The sequence below is a fragment of the Pogona vitticeps genome, chromosome 12 (genome assembly GCF_051106095.1).
Source record: "Pogona vitticeps strain Pit_001003342236 chromosome 12, PviZW2.1, whole genome shotgun sequence".
Taxonomy (NCBI): domain Eukaryota; kingdom Metazoa; phylum Chordata; class Lepidosauria; order Squamata; family Agamidae; genus Pogona; species Pogona vitticeps.
The window spans coordinates 8519432-8546159 of record NC_135794.1 but is presented as its reverse complement, the minus strand read 5'-3'; the positions used below and the strand labels follow the sequence as shown (position 1 = coordinate 8546159).

The 26728-nt window shown below is 46.3% G+C and overlaps 1 protein-coding gene across 4 annotated transcripts; it reads right to left on the bottom strand.

Annotated features, from left to right (window-relative positions):
* Positions 1-3203: 3203 nt before the first annotated feature.
* LOC144584599 (uncharacterized) lies at positions 3204-25168 on the bottom strand. 4 transcript variants are annotated; one of them, XM_078380972.1, is made up of 9 exons: positions 24983-25168; positions 23257-23469; positions 20823-20945; positions 19628-19719; positions 10642-10723; positions 9644-9726; positions 5205-5345; positions 4564-4626; positions 3204-3746 (listed from the first exon to the last, which is right to left on the bottom strand). In XM_078380972.1, the coding sequence occupies exons 4-9, from the start codon at positions 19697-19699 to the stop codon at positions 3552-3554; spliced, it is 636 nt and encodes a 211-aa protein (XP_078237098.1). In that variant the 5' UTR covers positions 19700-19719; positions 20823-20945; positions 23257-23469; positions 24983-25168; the 3' UTR covers positions 3204-3551. The 4 variants fall into 4 exon arrangements, with proteins under 4 accessions (XP_078237098.1, XP_078237100.1, XP_078237099.1 ...); XM_078380974.1 differs by lacking the exon at positions 23257-23469; XM_078380973.1 differs by lacking the exons at positions 23257-23469; positions 24983-25168 and adding an exon at positions 23070-23226.
* Positions 25169-26728: the final 1560 nt, after the last annotated feature.

Here is a 26728-nt window from a genome sequence, read left to right as displayed (position 1 = left end):
TGGGGGAGGCTCCTATGTCAAAGCGAAGTGGAAAGATCAAAGCATGATCTAGTAAAACGATGCTACCTGGAGACAGGACACATTTTCTGTGACTGTAGAGAAATTCAGTCCATGCAGCCCTTCTGTGCATACAATGTATGCCCCACAACATGTACAAAAGAAGATCTAGCATCTAGCCAAGATAAAGCAATCTAAGTTGAACACTTCTGGCCAAAATAATAATAATTTTTTTTAAACAAATCTCTAATTTGGAGAACTGTCTGTCAGATCTGCTTGGACCTGGGTTTCTGCCTTGAGCTAGAGGTTGGACCCGATGGCCTAGGAGGTCCCTTCCAACACCGTTGTTGTACGATTCTATGAAAAGACCATCACAAGAAATGGGTGAATAGGTCACCGCTTGAAAGGAATGAATTAAAGGTCATGTTAATCTGTAGCTAATGATTTGGGGCAACATGCAAACATAACTCCTTTCTTTTTTCTTTCTTTATTCATGTCAGAGAGTTGAACGATTCAAAATTATGAATTTATATGAAATAGAGTAAAATTAAAACAAATTGAAATGATAAGATTATTAGACCCTTTTTAACCAGACGTGGGCTACTTCAGTACTATTATCTCAGCCATTTGCCAGCTCTTCCTTTGTACACGTGTTGGGGAATGAATTGTATGCACACGTGGAGTTCATGGACTGAATTTCTCCACTGTCAAGAAAAATGGCCCGCTATCCAGGTAGCCCCAATCGGACTTGATTGTTCCCACCTTGGGTCTTCCAACTTCATTTTATTTATTTATTTATTTATTTATTTATTTATTTATTTATTTATTTATTTATTTATTTATTTATTTATTTAACTTATATGCCGCCCACACTTTGGATTCTGTTCAGGAGCTTCCAGGGGGCCCGCCAACTTCTTCCATACAATGGTCTTGTTTTCAACCCTCTTGCAGGGATGGCATTGTGGGAGACTGCCAGAAGCTCCCGGGCATCAGCCCGTCTCCCTGCAGGTGGATGTCCCACCTCAAAACGCCTCGGCACTCAGCACCAGCCGCTCACCCAGCCATTGGGGCTGGAATGACGCAGCTCCAGGATGCGCCCGGAGAGGCTCAGGCATGCCAACAGAAAGGACGTTTGAGAAAGGGGGCTCCAGCAGCGAGGAAGAGGAAGAGGAGGCGGTGGTGGCTTCAGCCAACGACATAGATGAGGATGCCTGCCAAGCTGAGGAGGGGCCCACGGCCGCAAGTCCCGCAACTGAGGGCTTGGAGACGGTGAGGAGCCGTGACCCCTCGATGGAGGAGCTGGTCGCATTTCCTTCCCACTGAAAGAGGCGGACCATGCGCAGAGGGCTGAGGCCCGGTGGGCGGGAGCCTGGACGCAGGAGAACCAACACCATGCCCGCCCGTGCCAGCGACCACATGAGGGCCAGAGGCTTCCCAGGGTCTTGACCGAGCACTCTATGAAGCCACCACCTGACGGCTCTGTCTGCCCTCTTGGATCCGAAAGCCCCGTAAGATCCTTCATACATTCAACCTTGGTGTCTGTTATTTTCACCATGTTTTCCATTTTCCACTGCTTTAAGTAATTTTTCTCTACTTCTATTAATCTCATCATTGGGGCTTCCTCTTTCTCCCTCTGTGGCCTGTTCTATTGGTTGTTATCCACAACCTCCCATTTTGCACATTAAATATAATCTGTCCATACCACTTTTTGGATGTTGTGTGTGATTCATGTTCATTAACTTCCTTCCCCCCCCAAAAAAAATACCACCCTCCCAAAGATGTTGAACGAAGCTTTTTGCTCCCCAAGAGCCCATGTGCCCAAGGAAGGACCAAGACGGCGTCAACATTTGGACCAACCCTGTCCGCGTGGACAGCCACAGCGCTGCTGCTTCTGGGGTTGGGAAAGAGATGCATGAAGAAGACCAGACGCTGCCTTCCACACCCATCTCGTGCAGCTCCATTACACGCAAGGAGCCGTTTTCCCCAGCCCCCATTCCCAGTAAATCTCTCCTGTGCAGAGCAGCCTTGTGGCTGGTGGCAGCTCCCCTTCCAGCACATACCCATCCTGATGTGGGTGAAAAGGACCCGGAGAGGACTCGGGGGGGGGGACTCCATTTGAGAAGCCCATGGCACTGAATCCCCCACCCCCATGGGCCATGCCTGCTCACGTTCCCTGTCTCATAACCAGGAGGCACCTCTCCACCTCATCAATGAGCCACAATCATTCACACCTAGTTACACAAAATGCACACAAACAACCATAGGATTTTGGTTAACACATGTGATTTTGCATAACCACTGGATAGGTTGTTTGCTTCTTCCTCATCAGTCAGTCAGTCCTTCTGGATTTGCTGCTTTGTCTGCTTGGGTGTGTTATCCACAGGGCCGAGTGTCCAAAGTGGCCTGTTCTCAACATCTAAGCTAGTGTGTTCCTCTCGGGCATGGTGGAGGATGTTGGAGAGGATACAGTTCAGTCAAGCTGAGGTAATAATTCAACTACCAGTCTGACCAGCTGTTGTGGCGTGTATGTCTGCGTGCGGAGGCACCCTTTCGTCTTTTCCTTCGACCAATAAAACCTCTTGGGACAACCTTGCGAGAGTAAGCTACAGAGAAGAACTCAGTAGTGACAGCTCTCACATTCAAAATAATAATAATAATAAAAAAACCAAATCTGAGAAGTGTGTCTGCTATGAAGCCAACCTTAACTACCGTCAAGCCAACTTGACTCCATTTGGAAAGAAAGTACCTTGACCCCTCGTTTGTTGTCGGCAGTCCAGACAGGAATGAGTTTCAAAATGGGAAAAAAAATACCGAAAGCAGACTGAAATCTTGGGTATAGATTGACGATAGTACAGGTATCTTAAGAGCAGGTGGAACTCATTGCCTGCTAAGCCGCTCTACCATCATCCTGCTGAAGATCAGAGTCGAACTTCTCTAGGCAGGGCTGTCAAAGGAGGTGAGGTGAGTGGCTCTTATGGGGAGCACTTTTTCAGCCCTGGGGGGGAGACCCTCCTCCCAGTTTTGCCCTTCCCAGGAAGGCCTCTTTCTTCCCTTGAGGCATTGTAATCACTCAGTTGCTAAGAGTGGTGTTCCTTTCGAGAATCGGGGATCAAGAGAGTTGTGTGGGGGAACCTCAGGGCTCTGGAAGGCACGGGTTGAATGGCCGAGGGTCAAACGAGGCCTCCTCCGTTGTTGATTTAATTTCATTTTATTCCAAATATTAAAAGAACAGAAAGTTGCTCCCCTCTCCACCCACCCCCATCCCACCCCCCAATTATAGTTTAGTGTTTGGTACATATCAACTATAACTATAAAGTATATATATATAAAGTTTAGAATAAAAACTATGCTGAGGCAAGACATTCAGATGTGGTTATAAGTATGCTACTTAGTGCCAATAAGGGATTTCAAGGGCTAGGGTCAACTATAGTAATCAGCAACCATTAGACCCAAACAAGAGTCCTTGAGAAGAAAAACAAATGGCAGGGCTTCACTGTCGCACGTCAAAGGAAAATCAGACCGGTCTTGCTCAGCGGCTTCTGCTTCACCAAGCTTCACGGCTGAGAATGGTTGGGTGACACTGATTGTCCCGTTGGTTCGCTGTGCACCTCGGGAGGATGAGGTGGAGACGGGTGGAGCTTCTCAGGAGGAGGGCCATGAGGGACCTGAGACACTGTAGACTCCTCTGTGGACTCAGAAGGCTCCAAGTGGTCTTCATCCCCTGCAGTCTCCTTTTTCCTCTGTTCTTGCTGAGGGAAAAGAAGATGGAGAAAAGGGAGATACTAGGAGCAAAGGGAATGGTCTCAAAAAGCTTTGTGCTCGCTGACCCACCTGAGCAAACTACGAGAGGGCTTCACACCACAAATGGGTCTCTAGACAGGGAGATACGCTCTTTCATATCTAAGCTAGGATACCCTTGTGATCTCCTAACCATGTGTTGATGAGGAAGTTCTGTGTAGGCCATTTTCACTGCCTGCCATTTTTACATTTAGATTCCGTCTCCCCTCACATGCCCATCTTTCTTCTTCTAGTTAATGGGGTGGAGGCATACATTTAGTTGCCCCGTTTATATGAGACTTATTATATGTCTATCCCATCTTTCTTTCAAAAAAAACCACCAAAAATTTTCAGAGTACTGTAGTCTGAATGCACATCATCACCAAGTTACCCTCACAAACTATCCTGGGAGGTACATTAATCTGAGGAAATAATTAGGTGAAGGTCACCCAGCAAGCTTCAGGACAGAGTGACTGCATTCAGCTGGATGTCCAGCCCTGGAGTCAAGAAACGCTGATCCCTGGACTTCATGAGCAATTAAATATCTTTTTTAAAGTTCTTCCAGAAAAAGAGCAGGAGTTGTACTAAATGAAGCAAACCTCTTCCAAATACAACCCAGCTTCTAAGAATGTGGCTAGAAGACTCACCTCTCTCCTTCTCTTTATAGGGTACATTCTTTTTTGCCTCCCCTATTTATTTAGTTCAATCTTTCTTCTGCTGTTCAGGGTCGAGTGTCTGCCCCCAAGGTAACGGTTTGAAAGAGACAGACGTCTCCTTTTTGAACCTCACCTCCTGATCCTGCAGCCGCCTCTTGTGAGCCATTTTATAGAGTTTGTGGAGCTTCTTTCCATCCTGTTCAATAAATTTGGACACATATATCCACAGGTACCTCCCAACTCCCTGGCTACGGTTTTCAGAGCGACTTTGATGCATTATCTAATATTGCCACCCAGCTTCCCCAGAGACTGGCAAAGCCAGAATAAAACCATGCAAACTGAGAGAAGTCATGCAAACGGGCTTAAATGATAAAAGCAAAACGTAAATAGATGGAAGACATTTAGTTCTGCATAAAGGATACAGAGCAGAGGTTGCCCTGGTGCAGAGGCACATGTTCATACGGACAGCACTTTTGTCGATCTGTGCAAGCAGGTACGCACCAAAATATAAACAGACTATAAAACAGGTGACAGCAGAAGATGTAAACAGCATCCTTGAAGGTGTCCTGTTTTGGAGATGGCAGCAAGGAGGAAGGAAAGATGTACCCGTGGTGCTCCAATGGTGATAAATAGACCCCCAACACATGCAAAGGCCCAGTTGTTAACCCATATGCAAGTGAATCATGTGAGGGCAGCCAAAATGGCCTCTGCTGGTGTAAGCAGGAAGAAAGGGATAGACCCTGTCCAGTTCTGTGCAACAGGTATCTTGTGTACCTTCTCTCTTTTGCCCTTTGTTTTCTTTCTCTTTTTCTCTCCTTCCTTCCCCTTTTTACTCGCAGTCCCCTTTTCTTTGCCTTCCTCGTCCTCCTTTGTCTTCTGCTTCTTTCTCGCAGGGCTTTGATCCACTCCATCCACCTAGAGAGAAGAGAGGGACATCCAACCCATCGATTCGTTTCCATCATTTCTCATCCCTCCTTTCCTCGGAAAGAACCCAAGGAGGACAAAGCCAATCAACGAAAAGCATTCAATTAAAAACAATGATACTGCTTTTAAAATTGGAAGGCATCCAGTGAAGCAAGAAGAACGCCTTCCAGCCAAACTTCAGCTGCTTTGCCAAAAATCTTAGCATACAAAAAAATCTAAATTGAGTTTCTCTGAACGTCTTCCACAGACTGCTTGTCTGATTGCCGAGGAGGAGAGACTCCATTCCCATGCTCATCCCTGTTCTCCTTTTGGGTATCTTTTCTAATCACAAATGTTGCTTTTCCGCCGCATACCATCCTCTGGAGGTGAGGCAGATTATTTACCTACACAAGTTGGAAAGTCAAATTGAAGCAGATAAAAAATTATGGATGGATGGATGGATGGATGTTCATATTGTAGCAATCACTCCACAAGCCAACCCTCCAATAAGCTGCAGGAAAACTCCAGTCTCTCTTGCCTCTGTCTGTGTATTGTGAATTAAGACTCCCCAACCAGCAAAAGCAGTTGATTTAAAGAGCTACACAAGGACTCAGCTCTGAATAAATAGGGTTTGGGAATGTGCTGCTCGTTGCCCGTTTGTGTGGACCCGAAGGTCAGGCTGTGCTTCCTTGACAGGTCAAACGTGCTCCCGGTTCCTGGGATGGTTGGGGCGCTCCAGAGGTCTTGAGCAGCAACTCCCTATAGCGATCGCAAAAAGTCAATGTCTAGTGAAAAAATGGTCACGCGGGGTAACTGTCTAGCGAGGCACCACTGTAGTTCAATTCTGGCCTTGCTTTACTCTAATCAGGTGTGTGTTGTTGTTTTGCCATGTTTGTACTACCTGTTTACCCATGCATATTTTTGTCAAGTCCAGAAGCAAGCAGTGTCACCTGCTGGTTCACTGGGGACAATGCACCCAGTAGCTTGTAAAGATGAACTATCCGCTGGCCCTCCTTGTGGCATGTGGAAAGAACTCATACGTTGCAAGGGCTCTACCTGCATGAAGGCTGTTCGTACAAACAGAATTGGAGGGTCTATCGCTCACCTGCAGAATGCATGCACGGGACACAATACCCCAGCTTCACACCACCTCCAATAATCGGAGAACAGGTGAGGGAAAAGCTCTACCTTGAAAAGCCATCACCAATGGGGATTGCATCTGAGCTACGCAGAGTATGTCTTGAAATATCTAGAATTTAAAAAATATGTGGAAGGCCCAGGATAAGCGCTTAAATGCAGAGTGTGTTTTGCTGACTCTGCAACCCCGTTCCATCTAAGCCAAGAATGGACCAACTTGCAGTCCTCCAGCTACTGCTGGACTGCACATCCCATGAGCCCTAGACAGCACAGCCAGTGGTGGGACTTGTAGTCCAAAATCTTAAAGGTGGCAATGACCTTCTAGTGAAGTAGTTGCTTCCATTTTATTATTTTGTGGAAACCAAATATGCACTGCCTGGAACACCTGTGAAGCGTGCACATTATTTCTAAAAACTCCATGTCCGATACATCAATACATTGGCAAAAGTATGTCCCTGGAGGGCTGCTGCCATTACATTACTGGCAAGTAAAGTGGTGCCTCGCTTTACGAGCACTCCGTTTGACGAAGAAATCGCATTATATTGAAGATTTTGCGATCGCAAAACGATGTTCCCTATGGGGGAATTTTGCTTTCCGATGATCGGTTCCCTGTTTCGGTAACCGATCATCGTAAAGCGATGATTTTCAGCCAGCTGATCGGCAGCTTCAAAATGGCCAAGGGTGGAAAACATGGTCGCCTGCTGTTTTCTGGCACGGATTCCTCGCTGCACAGACAGGTCGCGCTATGGAGAATCTTCGCTGAACGGTGAGTTTTAAGCCCATAGGAACACATTAATTGGGTTTTGATGCGTTTCTATGGGCTTTTAAAAATCGCATGACGTTTTCGTTCAACACCGATTTTTGCGGAACGAATTAACGTCATGCGAGGCACCACTGTAATAATTTTTCCCCCTGGGGGAAGATACACTGAAATGTTGCTATGCAAATGTCACCAGGGGGAGGAGATGATGACCAGTACTACTGTGCGGACATCCCAAATCCACTGTGTGCAATGCATTTCTGCAGGAGCAGCCAGTGCAAAAGAGGGACATTCTCCTAAACAGAAACTCTTTCCTGATCAACATTCTCTCTAATTTCCACACACCTCCCTGGGGTGACATTCCACAACTAGAACAAAAGGGGCTGGAAACGATAGGTGTGTGTCCACGGAGGGGTTGGTGGAGTCAAGCAACTCGGGCTTCTTAGAGGGAGACTTGCATTGCTATACTGATATATCAATAAATTATTTTATATACAGTGGTGCCTCGCTTAGCGATTGCTTCGTTTAACGAAGAATTCACTTAACGATGTATTTCTTGGAGGAATTTTCCGCATCGTTTAACGATGTTCTCTGTGGAGGATTTTCACTTAACAATGTTCGTTTTCGCTCATTTTTAAGTGTCTTAAAATGTTTGAATGGGACAGTTCAATGGATTTAAAGGGGAAAAACAAAAATCACCAAAAACTAACGAAGACTCAGAACAAAGCCAAAATAAGTTTGCACATGTTTCACGAGGTGCACTACCGAATCCAAGCATTTAAAACAGGTTTCAAACATTTGAAGACACTTAAAAATGAGCGAAAACGGAGATCAGAAAGCCATTCAAAAGCATTGCAGCCGGCTGCAACGCTTTTGAATGGCTTTCCGTTGGGGGAAACACTGTTTCACTTAGCGATGTTTCCTATGGCGATTTTTGCTTAAGGACGGTAATCTGTTCCCATTGGAACGGATTAACCGATTTTCAATGCATTCCTATGGGAAATGGTGTTTCGCTTAACGATGTTATCCCATAGCAATGGTTTTTTTGGAACCAATTAACATCGTTAAGCGAGGCAACACTGTATATACTGCTCTCTCTCAGAAACAAATCTCCCTCTAAGATGCCCAAGTGCGAGTCAATAAAAATAAACTATTTTTATATTAATAAACATAATTTATTGATAAATCATTATAGCAGAAACAAGTCTCCCTCTAAGATGCCACGACATAAAATAAAACAGGAGGAAATTAACTGGTACTGATAAAAGTTTTTCGGACAGTAGTCCTGGGATACAAACCACAGCACAACAGAGGTATGGAAAGTATTGGAAGAACTGGAAAACTTTTCTCTCGTGTGACTAGGGCCTTACTCTGCTTGGCAATTGAAGAGTGTGACAAATGTTAAGGACTGGCACATCTATACACCACAGAAGCTTTCCATTTCTAGACGATACACCACCAATTTCATTCAAACGGGTATTTATGTTGTCCAATATAGAAAGTGGGACATTGTTCTCTTGCAGTATTTTTCAAAATGGCTGTTACTAAATTCTGCATTCTTCTTTTGGATCACAAAGCTGCACTTTAGAAAAGAACCTCAGAACATACTCATAACAGAGGATATGGATTCCAGGAAATCCTTTTCTGGCTGCACTGAAAAATCCAAAATTAAAAAATCCGTTCAAGTGTTCAAAAGGAACCCTTCACTTCAGGACGGATTTGAAACAATGCCGAGGGGCTTCCAGCCATGTCATCTGGAATCATCACCTGATTCTTCCGGACAGTAATTCAAGTCAATTGCTGCTGTGCATTGTGTGGACGCAACACTCTGCTTTTGGAACTGTTTTTTGTTCTGGCCATCTGGAGTGTCTGAAACCTGCACTCTCTGAGAGGCATTTTGGAATTCTGCTGAAACCAGGGATGCAAATATCCATTGTAGAATTCAACAGCTGCCAGCTTCTTCTTAAGGATCACGGCCTTTGCTCCAACCCAGCCTTCCTAGAAAAGGGAAATAGGCAAAGTGAGACTGGGAAAGGCCAGAGCACTTCCTGCAAGTCTACAGGGTCACTGCCCACAGCTAGAGGCTAAGCATGCTGTCCCTCTCGGCTTTCAAGGCTTTGTAATGCCATCTTTCTTCGGCTACAGGAGTCAGCTTGGAGAACATGGGGGGGGCAGGGCCTGATTTAATTGCAGAACTTTGTCTGGGAGAAGGAGGAGGCAGAGGTTCCAGAAAGGCATTAGCATCCACCATAGTGTGCATTTTGAAGCCAGGGTAAAGACGACATGAGCAAGCAAGTTGAGCATAAAGTTACATTTGAAACCATTCCTTCAGTTTAACAAATTGGGACTGGACCACTGCCCCAACAGGGAAAGGGGGATTTTAAAGAATAGAATACCACACTTAGGAACATACCTTGCAATGGATCACTAATGTTTCTGACTTCTTATTGTAAAACACTGATCCTGGGAGAATCTCATTTTCAGGTCTTAACCTATCTGAAAGGAAAACACATGTTCTGCTCACTGCTTTCCCACAACAAGTAATTATTAAGTTCAAACTCCTTATAAAACCTCATCAAAGTACAGTGGTGCCTCGCTTAACGATGATAATACATTCCAGGAAAATCGCCGTTAAGCAAAAACATCATAAAGTGAAAATAAAAACCCAGCTGAAACCCGTTCAATACGTTCCAATGGGGTAAAAACTCACCATCCAGCAAAGATCCTCCATACAGCAGCCATTTTTGCTGCTTGTATAGCGAGGAATCCGTCCCTAAACACAGCGGGGAGCCGTTTTAATTATCCGGCGGCCATTTTGAAACCGCCAATCAGCTGTTTAAAAAAGCAGGGAACCAATCTTCGGAAAGCGAAATTCCCCCATTTAGACCATCGTTTTGCAATCGCAATTGTGATTGTTGCAAAGCAGATTCATTGTAATGTGGGACAATCATAAAGGGAGGCACCACAGTATCAGATCTTAACCGTGCTTCCCAGTGCTCCTTAAGCTCTGGCCTCGGTAAGGCTCAAGGAGAGACTTTTATAACTCAGCTGGATCAGGTAATAAATCTTAACACACCTCATGCTCTCCAAATTTGTTTCTGGGATCAATACATGCATGGTGCTTTTTGCTGACCTTAGATATCATGATGCACTATAACACAACTACCACTTTCCTATGTAAGGGGAGTGGCTTAGCTTTGGGTTACTAAAGGCTTTACAGATCCAAAGCAGTACTTTCAGAAGGGGACATAAAGCCAAGCTGGATAGCGAAACAGTAGTAAAAACACTTGAAGGAAACAAATAATGTGCAACAAAATATAATCTCTACTTCACAGAATGCCCTGCAGTGTCATTTAACCTTTATTCCCCAGCGTTTTACAAATGGGAATATTAAATGATTCATTTACGAACCAATAAAATCCGGCAATGTCTCCACAGCTGCAAGATCCAGGAGCTTTACCACATTGCCCATCCACAGTGTTCGCAGGGGCATCTGAAAAGATACAGCACAATAAAATATTTAGGCATAGCATACAGTTGTGTTCAAAATTATTCAACCCCCAATGCTGTAAAGGGGTTTAGGGACTATAGTGTACATTTGGAATTGTATTCAGAATGAAATCCTACAAGGACGTTTTAAAGAACCAAATGCAACTAAAATAACATCAATTGTTTATGTAATACAGTAGTAAATGTTTCTTTTGTGGTTTCTTCATTGCCACAATTATTCAACCCCTTAAAGACTACCACTCTGAAGAAGAGAGGTTCATTCAGGTGTTTTCGAACAGGTATTGAAAACACCTGTGGATGTCACCGAGCACCAATCAAGCATAATAAGCACCAATTAGGCAGCTTTAAAATGACTGTGATACTCAGCTCCTTCTAGACATTTACTGGTGTGGTTACAAACATGGTGAAGTCAAGAGAATGGTCCAGGAAGACAAGAGAAGAGGTGATTTGTCTTCACAGGAAGGGCAATGGCTATAAGAAGATTGCAAAGAAGTTAAACATACCAAGAGACACCATAGGAAGCATCATTCGCAAATTCAAGGCAAAGGGCACTGTTGAAATGCTACCTGGTCGTGGAAGAAAGAAGATGCTGACTTCGACTGCTGTGCGCTACCTAAAGCGTAGAGTGGTGAAAAGTCCCCGTGTGACTGCTGAGGAACTGAAAAAAGATTTGTCAGATGTGGGTATAGAAGTTTCAGCTCAGACAATAAGGCACACACTGCATAATGAAGGTCTCCATGCCAGAACCCCCAGGCGCACCCCCTTGCTGTCTCCCAAGAATAAGAAGAGTCGACTGCAGTATGCCAAAAGTCATGTGGGCAAACCACAAAAGTTGTGGGATAGTGTTCTGTGGACTGATGAAACAAAATTAGAACTGTTTGGGCCCATGGATCAACGCTATGTTTGGAGGAGGAAGAACAAGGCATATGATGAAAAGAACACCTTGCCTACTGTGTGTGAAGGGAAAGACCAGAAGCTCCGGGTCTTTCTGGTAGAGCCGACTCTCTTAAAGACATCCAAGTTGACCCAGACTAGCCCCCCCGCCTCCCCTGGTAGTAAGACAGAACAGGGGGCCGTCGCGCAGGAGTCAGGAGGAGCACCTCCGGATGGAAAGGTGTCATGTGCGGTGGATACCAGCGACTTGGAGGAAGCACTTAAGGGGTTAATGACACCTGAGCCATATAAGGAAGAATTGGAGGGAAGAAAGGAGGAGGGGTTAAACAGGGAAGAAGGGGGGCTGGGATATATAACGGTAAAACGGGATGATATCCCAGGTGGTTGGGAGATGGTCTGGATAGAGGATCCGTGGACCAAGCGTTGGGAACAAGTGCGTGTGCCTCGGGAGGAGGCCGAGAGGAGACGTAAGAAGGGCCTGATGCAAAAGCCTTCTTACTGGGGGGAGACGGAGGCCAAGCTCTGGCGTAAGAAGCTGGCTGAGGCTAAGGAGGCGAGTGAAAGAGAGAAGGCGGCCAGGCAAGCATGGCATATAGAAGAACTGAGGAAGATGGGCTGCTACCTGGTCCCTGGAGTACCTCGCCAGGAGAAGGAGACCCCGCATGGGGGTGGATGGGAGATGAAGAAACCCTCCCACTGTTAAGTCCGTTTGACCGGGAGGAGAAGGACAAGTTGTTGGGGGAGGTCCCCGTTGGACCTTGGGACTCTGAACCAGTTAAATCTGTTTTTGATACTTCTTGGATACCCTTGCCTGAGCCGGTTGTAAGGCAAGAGAACAAAGCAGACATACCAGTTAAGCATGAAGTTCCTTTTATTCCTGTTAATAAAGAAAAGTTGACAGCAGAAAAAGCGGTGTCGACTCCTTCTTGGGAAGAGCGGAAAGCCCCGAACCATGAACCCTCACATATTGGCGCCCAACGTGGGGCTTTCCCGCCAGACAGCTAATGAAGACGACTGGATTCGACGCATAACAGAAGGTCAAGAGACACTAATGAGGCAGTTAGCGGACCAACAACGTATGATGGTGGAGCAACTGCGTAACATGACAGTTAACCAACGGGCTACTCCTAACGTGGGGGTGACGACTACCGCTATAGCGACACGTCCCCCTATAAAACTACAGAAAATGGGTCCGCAAGACGACCCGGTGGCCTTTATAAACACTTTTGAGAGGATAGCGACATCTGCGCAATGGCCGAAAGAGCAGTGGGCACTCATTTTAACACCGTACCTTACAGGGTTACCACAAGAGATTGTGGATACGTTGGATCCGGAGGAGGCGGGAAACTATGCATCGGTTAAGACAGCGATATTGAACACGTTGAATTTGAATGAGGAGGCGTATAGGCGGAGGTTTAGAGAGTTGAGGTTAAAACCAGGACTACATCCGCGTACACTGGCCCAGAAGATGAGGGTGAATGCGACCAGATGGATCCAACCAAAGGGGAAGTCGGGAGAGCAGGTGTTGGAGGTTTTCCTAATGGAGCAGCTAATTTCAACGCTAAATCCAGGACAGCGCAACTGGGTGGTGAAGAATAAGCCCGCCAATCTAGAGGGCGCTGTAACCTTGCTGGAGGACTACCTGGCGGCGGAAGACACGTGGTCCAACCGGATGACGACGGCGGGGGAGAGACCACGAGGCAGAGACAAGATGGCGGAGATGGCGACGCAGGCGGCTCCGCGCGGAGGTCCAGGAGCGATACCGAAGAAGGCGGACGTGGTAAAGGAGGAGCGGTCCGGTTCCCCGGGGAGCAAAGGGCCGAAAGCTGCGACCGCTGCTGATCCCCCGAAAAGCAGACTAGCCGCGAACTGGTCGCAGGGCAAGGAGAAGGTGGGGGCCTGTTTCGGGTGTGGCCAATTCGGGCATATAAGGAAATTTTGCCCGTCGGAGGAGTGTGCTTGGTCCCACACCTATGCCCTCTTAGCTAAGGTGGGTGTTGAAAGTCACCCCGGGTGGTTGGTTAGCGCCAAGGTTAATGGACAATGGAAAAAGGCGCTCATTGATACGGGCTGTAGCCGGACGTTAGTACGCGAACTGGAGGGCGAACGACAACCAGAGGTTATGGTGATTAATTGCATCCATGGAGACTCTCGGGAATACCCAACAGCCAGGGTGGAAATAGAGATAGGTGGATGCAAAAGGGAACTCTTAGTGGGGATAGTTCCAGGGTTGTGCAGAGAAATGCTGTTGGGAAGAGACTGGCCGGGCATGGAGAGTTTAACGATGGAAGAGGTAGAGGGATGTGCTGGGGAGGACGAGAAGGGGAAAGAAGAACTGGAAGTAATGGGCCTCTCTAGGGATCAAATTAGAGGCCTACAACAAGACGATGTGACTTTGCAAGAATGTTTGGACAAAGCTACCACGGAAGGGACTACTAAGGAAGGGGAAAGCTATTTTGAACTGCGGGAAGGCTTATTGTACAGGGTGCGCCAACGGGAGGGGGAAGAAGAGACCCTGTTGGTGGTACCTCAATGTCTACGGGGGTGGATAATGCATTGGGCCCATGACCTACCAGTAGCGGGACATTTGGCCGCTCTAAAGACCTTAGCAAGGGTACAACAAAGGTTTTTTTGGCCGAAAATGAATAAGGAAATAGAGGAGTTTTGCAAATCTTGCCCGCAATGCCAATGGACCCAACCCAAGGCAGGACCAGGAGCACCGTTGCGGCCAATGCCCCTGGTGGACAGACCTTTCGATCGGATTGCTATGGACATTGTAGGGCCTATTACTAAGTCCAATGGGGGGCATCAGTATGTTCTGGTGATTATTGATTATGCTACTCGGTACCCGGAGGCCATACCTTTGAGGACAACTACGGCAAAGGTGTTGGCGAAGGAGTTACTGAGCGTATTCTCAAGGGTGGGATTTCCTCGTGAGGTGTTGACAGATCAAGGGTCCAATTTTATTTATTTATTTATTTATTTATTTATTTTATTTATATCCCGCCTATCTGGTCGTGTGAGGACCACTCTAGGCGGCTAACAACATAAGAATAAACAATAAAAATACATATAACCATATTACTTAACAAAAAAAAAAAAAATTAAAAAAATTATTAAACAGGATAGGAGAGCTGTAGGGTAGAGAGAAATCGTCAGGAATTATCTGTTGGGAAGGCCTGCCTAAACATCCAAGTTTTTAATTGTTTTTTAAAAGTACCCAGCGAGGGAGCCGCGCGAATCTCAGGGGGTAAGTCGTTCCAGAGACGAGGAGCCACCGCCGAGAAGGCCCGATTTCTAGTCTTTTCCTTCCGGGCCTCCTTCGGCGTTAGGCTCCCCAGTCTCACCTCCTGGCTCGCACGAGCGCCACGTTTAAACAGATGTGGGAAATGTTGGGAGTAAAGCCCCTGAGAACTTCCATCTATCACCCGCAAGCCAACGGCTTGGTAGAACGGTTCAATCGGACCTTGAAGGGCATGCTGAGGAAGCTTACGATGGAGAAACCTAAAATGTGGCATACCTATTTGGCCCCCCTCATGTTTGCCGTTAGGGAGGCTCCACAAGCTTCCACCGGGTTCTCCCCGTTTGAGCTATTGTATGGTAGGCGTCCCCGAGGGATTTTGGACCTGGTAAGGGAGAAATGGGAGGAAGGGGAAGACCACTCCTATAACGCCCTACAACAAATTGTGGATATGAGAAATAACTTGAAGCTAGCTTGGGACTTGGCTAAAGAGAACTTACAGGCAGCACAAGGGAGGCAAAAACAGGGGTACGATAAGAAGGTCAGAGTTAGAGAGTTTGAACCCGGACAGCAGGTGCTGGTGCTATTACCCACAGAAACGTCCAAATTCCTAACTAAATGGCACAGGCCCTATCAAGTAAAGAGAAGGATAAATGAAGTGGACTATGAGATAGAAACCCCGGATAGGAAAAGGAAGACCCAGGTGATGCATGTAAACTTATTAAAAGCATGGGTCGATAGGGAAGCGTTGTTCGGCAGCGAACCCGAAGAAGACTTTGGGCCGGAGTGCAGTGACTTGACGGAAGAGGAGGGAGTGATGTTTGGAGAGCTTCTAGGGCCCGATCAGAGGGCCCAGGCAATAAATTTAACTAAAGAATTCCCCGAGGTTTTTTCAAAGATCCCAGGCCAAACAAATTTAGTAGAACACGCCATAGAAACCCCTGAAGGAGTAGTGGTAAGATCTTCTGACAGGACGTGGCCCAGGCATTTGAGGAATGTGATTGAGCAAGAGGTGGAGGAGATGTTGAAGTTAGGGGTCATAGAACCCGCTAAAGGGCCCTGGAGGAGTTTTCCAGTTATGGTACCTAAGCCTGATGGCTCATTGCGGTTCTGTGTGGATTTTAGGAAGGTAAACGCCGTGTCAAAATTTGATGCATATCCCATGCCCAAAGTAGGAGATATGTTAGACCTATTGGGGGATGCCCGGTATCTGAGCTCTATTAATTTGACTAAAGGATACTGGCAGATTCCAGTACGCCCCCAAGACCGGGAGAAAACTGCCTTTTGCACCCCTAAAGGTCTGTTTCAATTTGTAAAAATGCCATTCGGACTGCACGGGGCGGCGGCTACGTTCCAGAGATTAATGGATAAGTTGTTGGAACCGATCCAGGATTGTGCGGCCGCTTACATTGATGACATCATAATTTTCAGTAGAACCTGGGAGGAACATCTGCATCACTTGAAGATGGTACTCCTGGAATTGAAAAAGGCGGGTTTGACTGTGAACCCCAAGAAATGCAAGATAGGTTTGCCCAAAGTAGAGTACCTGGGTTTCAGGGTAGGACAGGGAGAAATACAGCCACAAGAAGGAAAGGTAACTAAAATTTCAGAATGGTATAGACCCAAAACCAAAAGGGAGGTGCAACAGTTCCTAGGGCTGGTGGGCTACTACCGTCAGTTTATACCCCAGTTTTCGTCCATCGCGGCACCTTTGACAGATCTTACTAGGAAAAGGGCCCCCCACAGGGTAATTTGGAAGGAGAATCAAGAAAAGGCCTTTAAGATGCTTAAAACCATTATTTGTGAGTTACCCACTCGGTTCACACCGGACTTCTCTGTACCCTTTACTTTATACACAGATGCCTCAGATAGGGGTCTGGGGGCGGTATTGTCACAAATTAGGGAAAATGTGGAATACCCTGTCCTTTATCTAAGCAGAAAACTGAAGCCCAGAGAGCAAAGGTATGCAGTTATAGAAAAGGAGGCCTTGGCCATTAAGTGGGCCACCCATAGCCTTCGGTATTATTTGCAAGGGGCTCCTTTTCACTTGGTGACGGATCATGCGCCGCTACAATGGTTGGAGCGTATGAAGGATACGAATCCCCGGCTTACCCGGTGGTACCTGGCGTTGCAACCCTTCTCTTTCACGGTGAGGTATAGAAAGGGGTCAGCGCATGCTAATGTTGATTATTTTTCTCGGCAGGGTCCGTGGGCGCGTGAGGATGAAGAGAGTGCGGCCCTCTCGGATGGGGGGGTATGTGAAGGGAAAGACCAGAAGCTCCGGGTCTTTCTGGTAGAGCCGACTCTCTTAAAGACATCCAAGTTGACCCAGACTAGCCCCCCCGCCTCCCCTGGTAGTAAGACAGAACAGGGGGCCGTCGCGCAGGAGTCAGGAGGAGCACCTCCGGATGGAAAGGTGTCATGTGCGGTGGATACCAGCGACTTGGAGGAAGCACTTAAGGGGTTAATGACACCTGAGCCATATAAGGAAGAATTGGAGGGAAGAAAGGAGGAGGGGTTAAACAGGGAAGAAGGGGGGCTGGGATATATAACGGTAAAACGGGATGATATCCCAGGTGGTTGGGAGATGGTCTGGATAGAGGATCCGTGGACCAAGCGTTGGGAACAAGTGCGTGTGCCTCGGGAGGAGGCCGAGAGGAGACGTAAGAAGGGCCTGATGCAAAAGCCTTCTTACTGGGGGGAGACGGAGGCCAAGCTCTGGCGTAAGAAGCTGGCTGAGGCTAAGGAGGCGAGTGAAAGAGAGAAGGCGGCCAGGCAAGCATGGCATATAGAAGAACTGAGGAAGATGGGCTGCTACCTGGTCCCTGGAGTACCTCGTCAGGAGAAGGAGACCCCGCATGGGGGTGGATGGGAGATGAAGAAACCCTCCCACTGTTAAGTCCGTTTGACCGGGAGGAGAAGGACAAGTTGTTGGGGGAGGTCCCCGTTGGACCTTGGGACTCTGAACCAGTTAAATCTGTTTTTGATACTTCTTGGATACCCTTGCCTGAGCCGGTTGTAAGGCAAGAGAACAAAGCAGACATACCAGTTAAGCATGAAGTTCCTTTTATTCCTGTTAATAAAGAAAAGTTGACAGCAGAAAAAGCGGTGTCGACTCCTTCTTGGGAAGAGCGGAAAGCCCCGAACCATGAACCCTCACACTGTGAAGCATGGCGGAGGGTCAATAATGCTTTGGGGCTGTTTTGCTTCTGCAGGTACAGGGAAGCTTCAGCGTGTACAAGGTACCATGAATTCTCTTCAGTACCAGGAGATATTGGATGAAAATGTGATGCAGTCCGTCACACACCTGAGGCTTGGGAGACGTTGGACCTTTCAACAGGACAATGATCCCAAGCATACCTCCAAGTCCACTAGAGCATGGTTGCAGAGGAAAGGCTGGAACATTTTGGAGTGGCCATCGCAGTCACCAGACTTAAATCCGATTGAGAACCTCTGGTGGGACTTAAAGAAAGCAGTTGCAGTGCGCAAGCCTAAGAATTTGACTGAACTGAAGGCTTTTGCCCATGAAGAATGGGCGAAGATACCCGTAGATCGCTGCAAGACACTTGTGTCAAGCTATGCTTCACGTTTAAAAGCTGTTATAACTGTAAAAGGATGTTGTACTAAGTACTAAGATTGAATGTCACTTGGGGGTTGAATAAAAACTAATAATGATGTGAGCACAGAAAAGACATTTGTGGTTATTTCATTATAAACTTAAGGTTATATTTCTCTGACCTACAAGTGCCTCTTTCATGTAAATGTAAGCAAGATGACTGAATGATCAAAATCAATGTCAAAATGGCCAAAACATTCAATTTCAGTGGGGGTTGAATAATTTTGAACACAACTGTATATTAACACGAGGCATCTTATGTCTCAGGAAGTGGCGTTGTCCATGAAAGCTTACATTGAAATATAGCAGTTAGTCTTTAAGGTGCCACAAGAGTTTTGTCTTACTTTTTATTTCTCTTTTGTTTTTTGCCTGACTTCTAGGGGAGAAATTCAGTTACCTGCTGCTTTACAGGAATTCTAAGGAACTGTCTTGCATTGAGCCAGACCACGACTCCACCTGGCCCAGAGTTGCAATGACTGGAAATAATTCTCTAGGGAGTTCAGACATTCACTTCCCCAGGCCTACCAAGGACTTAACTTGGGACAACTGCATGCAAAGCATGTGCTCTTGACAGACCAAGGCTGCTTCCTCTAGGAAGGTGCCATGCTCAGTTACCAGTAGAGAAAAGAACTAATTCCTCCTTTCCCCTGATGGTGTTTCAGCAGAGGCATGGCATGTGTAAAATCAACAGGATGTCCGCTCAGCCTGGAGGAGGTCTCCAGGCATAGGAGCAGAGCAGTCTTGATAGTCTGGGGCAGCAAAACCACCAATAATTCACATAGCACTTTACTCAATATCCGGCTTTATCCACCACCAGCTTCTCTGGCCTGCAATTACATGTATCAGCACCAAGAACGTTTAATAGATTAAGCAAAATCTAAGGCTAACAACAATAACACGTATTTCACCTGCCAGTCTCTACACAGTTATGTTGGGAAAAAGGCACAGAGTTTATGTTTGGTTTTTGGTCACTTTCTATTTGAGGGTGGACGAGAAGCTTCAACTATGCTACTATAGTAGTACTTTTCGATGCTTTTCTTGATGTTGAATGTTCCTCTGTGTTCTTTTCAAGTCACAGCAAAGTAAAAGTTGGAAGTGAGTAATTTTTGTAAACCGATTTGCAAGACTGTTCTTACCAATGTTCCCAAGGCACGGTGCATCCTTAGTATTTGCTCAGGGGCCTGCTCTTCCCATTGAATGCAGCTCATAGCAGCAGTAACTTTAGGAGCTTTAAGATAAAAGCAAATGCAGGAGTCAACAGACCTCATTTTACACCTTAGCTCTTTAAATATTTGGACATCTCTTCTAAATAAACCCACCATTCAGATAATTGCATCACTAGTACTAATTTACTACAGTGTACGGTAATGTCATAATCCTTCCTCATCTTAAAAGAATGCCACCAAACTCACCTCTTGGGCTCCCCACCCACCCACAAATCCTGATGCTCTACGGTGATTCATTAGAAGAATCAACTGCTGTTCCTAACTTTCCTAAATGAGAGGGGGAAAAGAAACCATTCCTGGTGAAAAACTGATTGACTTATTTCAGACACCTTGTAGAAGAACCCTAACTAATAAAATAGTAAATTAAGAAGGGAATTACACCAGTCTATTACACCAGTGATTTCCAGCCTTTCTGACACCAAGGACAGGTTTAGTTGAAGACCATTCTATAAAATCTTGATAGTAGATATACTACTGAATCAATAATCTATTTAAGAACTGCAGTACAGAGATACCAGAGCAAACATGAACTAAGGCAGTTTTTGCTGAACATCTCTACATACTTCTACATCTCTACATAAAACATACTGCCGAATGGTTTTAGATCACATGAAACCTGCTACAACATTTTTGCAGTGTGAAAGCTTTGCTTTAGGTTCCAGACGACCAATGCCATTCAAACCTCTCCTCTCGTTCTCCCGCCCCTAGTCTTCATTCAATGCCCACTGTAGGATATACCTCCTGGCCCTGCTTCCACTTGTCATTACTGAAAAATGTTTTCCATTCGGGGCGCTCTCCTTACTCTGTCACTCTGGCTACAAAAACACTGACAATAACAAACTAAGTTCTTAGTATTTATTATTAACTAATAACTAGCCATTCTCTACTTTTTTAACAAGGTCCAGACAGCCCAAAGATATAAAATCAAACTGCATAATCCTAACCTTTGAATACATAACTTTTTTTAAAAAGAGAGAAAAGCATTTGTAATGGCACAATGTAGTTTTAACAGATGGGAAGATCTCTCAGCACCCAAAAACTTTTCAGAGTTGCTAACAAAATAGGTTTTGACATGTTATTCCATTAAATAAAATAGCATTTATACCTCTTTGGCCTAATCTGCATTATTGTCACCCCAGTAACTGTATCTCCATGGAGTACTGTGTGGATGATTGGTGCGGGGCCACGCCATCTCGGAAGACAGCTGGGATGGACATTCAATACGCCACTGAATCAGAAATTTAGAAGAAATTTGGAAATCAGAAGAGAATACTAATTCTATAATATGCATAAGCACATAGTGACCAATTTATTTATTCATTTATTTGATTTATATTCCACCCATCTGGCAGCCAAGGCCACTCTGGGCAGCTGACAACAAAAAAACAAAAACAGAGCAACAAAATAGCAAAGAGCAACATTAATACATAATACAAAACTTATAATACAATAAAAACAATTAAATGTATAGAAAAATAAAAACATGCAACATGGCAGTATGATAGAAGTTATATTATTGGACACTATTGTGTCAGAGTATAGTTAGTTCAGGGAAGGTCAGTCTAAATAGTCAGGTTCTTAGTAGCTTTCTGAATGTGCCCAGCGAAGGGGCCAGGCGGATTGCGGGCGGAAGAGAGTTCCACAGTTGCGGAGGTTCCGTTGAAAAGGCCAGACTTCCGGTGGTTGTTTTCCAGGCCTCTCTCGGGGTCAGGACTCTCAGCCGCCCTGCCTGCAATGATCTTATAGGATGGGCAGACCTAACCGGAAGGAGGCACTTGGCCACATATTGAGCTTCCAAATCATTTAGGGCCTTATAGGTTAGTAGCATCCCCTTGAAACTGGTACAGAAGCAAACAGGTAGCCAGTGTAAGGCAGCCAGGGTGGGGTTAGAAAATATTGGTTGAGACACCAAGAAGTCTCAACACCGCATTCTGGACCCGTTGCAGTCTTCGTAGCAGTTTCAAGGGCAGCCCCACATAGAGGGCATTACAGTAGTCTAATCTCAAGATTATCAGCACATGGACCAGCATGGTGAGGGACCTGGTGTCAAGGTAAGGACGTAGCTGGGCGATCAGCTTTAGGTGGAAATAAGCCGATCAGACCACAGACACTATTTGAGATGTCATTGACAGTGATAGGTCCAAAACCACACCCAAGCTATGAACCTTATCTTTCATGGAAAGAGTGCCCCCCAAAAAAGATAGGGAGGGACCCAGACCACAGACACTAGGGGGCCCCATCCATAGGATTTCCATCTTGCCTGGGTTCAGCCTCTGTATTCCCTCATCCATCCCACCACCACATCCAGGCAGCACTCAAGGGACGGCACAGCATCCACTGCAGAAGGATGGAAGTGGAGATAGAGATGGGTGTCATCCGCGTATTGGTGACACAAAGCTTCCAAACTCCTGATGACATCCCCCAGCGGCCTCATATCGATATTAAAGAGCATTGGGGAGATGACTGACCCCTGCGGGACTCCACAATTGAGAGCCAACGGAGCGGACAACATCTCCGCAAGCTGAACTCTCTGAGGACGGTCCTCCAGGAAGGATCGGAGGCAGGCCAAAGCCTGAGCATCAACCGCCAACCCCGAGAGCCTCCCCAGGAGGATACTGTGGTTGACGGTATCAAAGGCCACTGAGAGGTCGAGGAGAACCAGCAAGGACACTTTGCCCCTATTGGCCTCCCTCAAGAGGTCATCTTGCAGGGTGACCAATGTGGTCTCCGTGCCACGATGCGGCCTGAACACAGACTGGAACTGATCAAGGGCACCAGTCTCCTCCAGGAGAGCATGAAGCTGGTTGGCCACCACTCTCTCGACCAGCTTGCCAATAAAGGGGATACTGACGACTGGACAATAGTTGTTAATATCATCAGCAGCCAGATTGGTTTTTTTTCCAGATAGGCCAAACCCTCTTTAAATAGGCATCTTAACATTCAATAAAGTTGTTGCAAATATATACTGCTCAATTATGGTCCCTTTTCCACTTTATGTACAAATGTATGTTGCTATCAAGGTGCATTTGATTTAAATCACAATTTAAATCATGCTTTATATTTAAAACATTGTGGGTTTTTTGATTATTTACATTTTTTTTAAAAAAGCAACTTTTAAAATTTTTAATTGCAATTTAAATCAATTTGATTAAAAAAAATTTCTTCCCACCCTGGGCTGGCATTCTGACAATTAACCTCATAAACTGTAGACAGTAGAGAAGCAGAGAACTGAAGGATAAGGAAAGTGGAACAAGAAAACAATCTGAATTTTTTAAAAAAATTGTTACATAAAACTGAAATTGTAAGATACAAACAATTTAACACAGTGATAAAGATCCCCCATTGTCTTCACCTTGTAAGAGAGTGATAATAAGTTGAATACTTCAGGGAATAGTTCTAGCAGGCTCTACTTCAGGCACCAGTAACTTCATCCCACGCAGCATCCCTCCCCAGTGGTCAGAGACCTTCCACTTATATATTAGGTAAATACTCTGAATTATTTAGATCATACTGAGCATGCTCCAAGACCACAGTCTTACTATGGGAACTTCAAGATGAGGTCCTCATGGAAAAGATGGCCAAATGATGCCACCACACCGACGTCAAAGTGCTCGCACCAGGCAACATCTGGCCAGAAGTGGACAGGGAGTTGAGACTGCTCTGCATAGTTCTTGACAGGCAGTCCTTTTGGCAGCTAGGGCTGTACAGTCACCACCTCCAGATGGTCTACAAGAGCATTCGGTCTGGGCTCCCTGCAACAGGACATTTTAAAAAAAGAGGTCAAATGGAAGATTTGACACTGCCAAGTTACCACCATGCCAAGATTTGAACCCCACAAGAAAACTTCTTTATACCAAGTCAGATATCTGCTCATCTAAGCCTGTACTGTCTCCTCTAGGGGAGGGAAAACTCCTGGGGCTAAAACTGGCTGTCTCTACTTTCACAAGGGTGATGTCCTTTCCCTGTAAGATCAATGTTTGGTGATTTCCCAACCTTTGCACAGTGTTCTTCTTCCTCAATTCTAAAAAAGGTTGAACCTCTAAGGCTTTGTTAAAGATATAGTAAGTTCAAATGCTGCTTGATCCTTTGACGCCACCCACCATCAAAATAAAAACACCCTGAGATTGCTTTTGAAACAGAATGAGGCTCTCACACTGAAAGGTCTGCTTAAACTTGCCTCACATCTCTTAAAGTCTTGGTCACAAAGAAGTCACCAGAGATTACAAGGAGTGAGCCTGTCATTTGTGCACAAAGGATATGCTCTGCTGCTGAACTAGTCTTTTTATTCATACTTCTACTCCCAAACACTCTGGATCCCCATTATTCTGTATCTTGTAAGTCATCTATGATGGCTTTCTGCAGACTTACTGCCATACAGTTAAATTACGGACTACAAGCCTTTAGTCATTCAAGAGTCTCCATTACTGGACAAAGTATGTGCAGTTGAATGCATACTTTGTCCAGTAATTATTAAGTCCAGAGCACAGACAAGAGTTCCGACTCCTGTCCTCCGAAGACGCCGGCCACAGACACTGGTGAAATGTTAGGAAGAACAACCTGAAGGACACGGCCAAACAACCCGAAAAGCCTACGAGAACCATCGGATCCTGACTGTGAAAGCCTTCGAGAATACAATTCTTAAGTTCTTTGCACTATTTCTACATTTGCTGTGGATGTGCTTCTCATTTGCTATTTCAGATGGCTTCTAAAACTGTTTCACATCATAGATACAGAGAAGGAGAGAAGCCGCTTGGAGGTTTTTCTCATGCCAGTGTAGGAATTAGATAAATAAATGAATAGAACCTGAGGGTCTCGGGGAAAAGTCCCTGCTGAGGCTGTCAAGATGGAACCTGTGCAGAGAGACTCTAGAAGGGCTTTCCAGGGAAGGGAGATACCGAAGGAGGGATTTTAGGAATGACGCTTCCCCCCCCCCCCGTGAGTTTTAATGGCCCTGGAGGGATCTGAAGCCAAGCCTGCTGGGCCCTGGTCTGGCCCACGAAGCCTTGCACCACCCGAGGGAACCTCCAGCCCCTGAGCCCCTCGGTTCCACAGCAGGGATGGGAAACCGCCTGCTGCCCACGACCCTCGCCCAGCCCACGCAGGCCATCCCGGGGTCGCCCCGAAGGCGGTCCGCTTCCCGGGGCTTTCTCCCCCTGCCTTCCCCCCCCCGCTCAGCCACCCTTCAACCCAACTTCCGCTTGACCTCTGACCCCCACCCCCCCACCCCCCCGCTTCCCCTTTCTACCCCTGGGCCACAGGACACACCGAGCGGCCTGGAGGGCGCGGAGGGTCTCTACGGAGAAGTCGTCGGTGCCGAAGAAAAGGACCCTCCAGGGCGGCCCCGCTCGCCTCCTGGGCAGCTCCCCGGCCGCCGCCGTCCCGTGAGCCCGCCTCCAGCCGTCCCGCCCGACCCGCCACAACCAGCCCCTCATCGCTCCTCCGCCCGCCTCCTCTTCCTCCCTCAGGCGTTCGCGTCGCGCGGCGATGACGTCGAGCCCGCCCACCCGAGTCCGAAGGAACAGTCGGGGGTGGGGAGAGCAGGCGGCGTGGGCGGGGCTTGGAGCCAAACGACGTCGCAGCCGAAGCGTCATGTAGAAACCATGGCAACCGTATCCATGGCTGCCGATCGCCCGCCGAGTTCCAGGCCTCCTTGCTCCACATTCTCTCCCCACAGCTCTTGCTGTGTTGACACCCGAGTGCCTTGCAGGCAGGAATGCAACCGGGAGAGCTTCCCTGTTTTTTAGCTTTAATACTCTGTTTCAATAATGTAAGGCGCCTTGGTTCTTTTCTTAGGAGAAAAGGGCGGTGAAAACATTTTAAATAAATAAAATAAATAAATACTGTGTGTCTGTCTGTCTTTGCTAGTTTCGTTTGAAGTCACAGTGAAGCTCAAGAGACAGGAAAAATAGGAGTGACTGCCAGATTCCAGCTCTTGAGCCTCAATTTACCTCCACGGTGTCAGACCTCTGAGCAGGTGCACAAGGTGTCCTGCAGCCACTGAGGGTCGGCTGTGACCACGGTGGGCTTTAGAGGACAGTCAGTGGATCTGAAAAACAGTCTCCCGTCCTAACACATTCCAAGACTCTAAAGACGTCACTGTGAGCCGAACAGTCTCCATTTTCTCTGACTACAAATCCCACTCTCCTTCAGATCATCACATCCTGTTCTGAAGATTATGAATTTTCTCTATTTTTTTTCTTGATAACAGATCAAGACTCAGTTCTGTATTTTGGAAGAAAATAATACGACGAATGGCCGAAGCTCCAGTGGGACATTCCCCAGGGTAACATTAGTACAGTACATATGAAAAGATCTCTGTAATGTTCGGCTGTCTATGAGTGTAATGAAAATGGGGAAGAAGGCGAGCACCAGGGTTCATTAATAGCACCATACGTAGGTGACATGGTCAAATGCTGTGGGATTTGCACTACGTCTAAAAGGGGTGAAATGTCAAGTCTTTGACTGACCGCATGATACAAAACCTGCTTGCAATTAGTTCCCGTCTTTTCTGCTCCCAAATTGGCTTTCCCCCCTCTGTCACTGGGACCTTCTCCTTTTTAAAGCTGGTATGATTCAAATGGGCCCTCTCCTCTGTTGCTATTTTATTTTCTTTAAAATATTTTACCATGCTTTTCTCCTTCAAAAGGACCCAAGGTGGCTCACATCTTTAAAATATAATATTTAAAACTAAAAACAAAAGGTATACAAAGGTTAAAAAGGATCAAAGAGTACACACTACAAGGTCAACAAATGCCGACTGGAAAACACATTGAAAATAGAAAGGCACAACCATCCATTTCAAAATCCCACTCGGGCAGCCAACGAGGGAGGAAAAGTTTGACTGAAGAGAAAGGCCTTGGCTCGCTTCTAGGAGGACAGCAAAGATGGGGCCTGCCTAGCCTCAAGTGGGAGGGAGTTCCAAAGTCTGGGACAAGCAAGAGAGAACACCTTCTCCTCTGTCTCCATCAGATGAACCTGCGAAGGTGGTAGGCCCAAGAAAAAGGCGCATGA